At 39.9% G+C, this 2,127-nt stretch overlaps 1 protein-coding gene across 1 annotated transcript in view; it reads right to left on the reverse strand.

Annotated features, from left to right (window-relative positions):
* Positions 1-2,127, reverse strand: part of LOC118416203 (dynein heavy chain 3, axonemal-like) — a gene marked incomplete in the record, with an annotated part of 48,280 nt that overhangs the window by 3,969 nt on the left and 42,184 nt on the right. Inside the window, 7 exon segments of the mRNA XM_035821284.1 lie at positions 171-296; positions 464-635; positions 824-913; positions 1,044-1,117; positions 1,263-1,367; positions 1,639-1,775; positions 2,035-2,119. Coding sequence (XP_035677177.1) covers positions 171-296; positions 464-635; positions 824-913; positions 1,044-1,117; positions 1,263-1,367; positions 1,639-1,775; positions 2,035-2,119 — 789 coding nt within the window.

Here is a 2,127-nt window from a genome sequence, read left to right on the forward strand (position 1 = left end):
TTTGTGATATCGAGACAGTAAAGCCCTGATGTTTATTTTGAATGCCCCTTAATTAGACAACTTTGTAGATATATATGAAAATACTGGAGAAGGACCCATTTTATTTAGTGCACAATAACCATGCAGGAAGACAGCAAAAAATTGGAAAAAGGCAAAGAAGAGAGTTTCACCTTGTCTGGCCGGATGCACCGTAACACAATTGCCTTCTCCAGAAAGCTGAGTTTACTGTTCCAGGGTTCAGGCAGCTCTTCCTCATGGGGACAGTTGGAGTCGTAGATGCTCTTCCAGGATCCCAACTGGTAAAATAGCATGGACACAATAATCTTACTAAAATCGTTGGCAACACCTCAGGATAAGAGCTTTTGAAAAATCATAAAATAGAATGTACTCCTACATCAAAACTTTATAGTTTGATACAATACTACAAAATAATAGTAGAAGAGAACAAATTAAAGAAACTTACGTTGGATTTGAAATGTTGCATAAAACCTTGGAAGGCTGTCAGATCAGAACACCTCACAATCTCATTCCAGGACTTGTCTTTCAACCAATCAGGAGCAGGGTTGGGGTAAGGGTTGTCAAGGGCAACACCTCCAGTCAGGAGGAACCTCCACTCATCTTCATCTACTGCACCCCTGCAAGAAGTACATTCAATTCAGTTAAGTCTGACAGGGAGATGGCTAATTTTACTGCAAATGTCCCACTAAATCTCTGCGTGGCATATCATGTCCTACAGAGAGTTATATAACTAACCTTATATACATCAATCTGGTTAACCCTTTCACTTTAAAGGGATTCAATGCAACAACAAAAAGTAACTTACTCGACCATCCTGGCCAGCCCAATGGACAGTAGGAAGGAGAACAGAAGCTTGTCCTTCTCAAACAGGGACCTGCACACGTTCTGGTAGATGCTGTGGTTTACAAAAAAATGTGTTAATGCAAATGATAACAAGTTACTTTACTATAAAGCAACAATGTCAGGTTAAACGATTCTGCTATCAATGGCAAAAGTTATGAGAACAATGTATGACAAGCTCTAACCTGTATGTGAAGTGGTTGTTGAGATTGGTGATTCTCTCCTCCAGTACAGGAGATGGATCACTGTTTATGATGGACTGTGGGAAAGGAAGATAACAATTGAGTATTGTGTACAAATGTAAAGCTTCATGTATCTTCATGTATCATATTTGTTAGCAATTCATTTCTCTGATCCTTGATTTAAGGAGAGATACATGTATGGCTAGTACTGGGAATTTTTACCTGTAGATACAGGTTGATGAACCAGGTGAGGCTGTACTGGTACATGGGCTCAATGTTGGCCAGGTCCGAGATGGCAAAGAACAGGACAGAAGAGTGCTTGGCAACCTGAAAGAAGAAACAATCAGTTTCTGTCATCATCATAAAGTGTTTTGATTTTAAAAATGTCAAAGTCAGGAAGGAAACAAATTAAACATTACCCTTTGTCAAATATTCCATACACTATAGATTGTGTCAAAAGCCTCTTTAGATATTCACAAAGCATCTCGAGATCATGTAATCAACATTTGATCAGTCCAACCTTGTACAAATTTCATACAATCTACAATACAGATTTTGTACTATATAGCCTTACTAAGCTTGTGGCTATTGGACTCACAGGTTTGTAGCCATTCCTGGTGTCGTCGATCTCCCGTTCTGTCCGTGAGGCCACCTCCTGTTTCTCACTGATCTCCTGACTCAGGGCCTTGCTGGATGACAGAATCTCTATGGCAGTCTCATCCTCCAGGATGTTGCCTGAATATGGGATAATACCAAAACAGTCAATATTAGATAGATGGGAGTAGGAGTACTAACTATGTAGTTTACTTAAGATATGGCGGTGCAAGGCTCTTTCAACCTTCTTGGGCAATGGAACATGAATAACCATACAAGCAATGTTATGATATTATCATAAAGAAATTCAGCATAATTCTCTAGTGACCAAATGACTGACTGAATTACCCTGACTCACAAAGGGGAAAATTCAAGTGCAACAATGTCAATGAGTTCCTACCTTGAGATAGTGCCAAGACTTTCTAGGATCTGTCCTCTATCTCCTTGAGGAGTTTCTTTGTGCGAGCCCCCTCCAGATGAGCTCGCTCTTCTC

This window comes from Branchiostoma floridae, chromosome 5 (genome assembly GCF_000003815.2).
Source record: "Branchiostoma floridae strain S238N-H82 chromosome 5, Bfl_VNyyK, whole genome shotgun sequence".
In the NCBI taxonomy this organism is placed as follows: Eukaryota; Metazoa; Chordata; class Leptocardii; order Amphioxiformes; family Branchiostomatidae; genus Branchiostoma; species Branchiostoma floridae.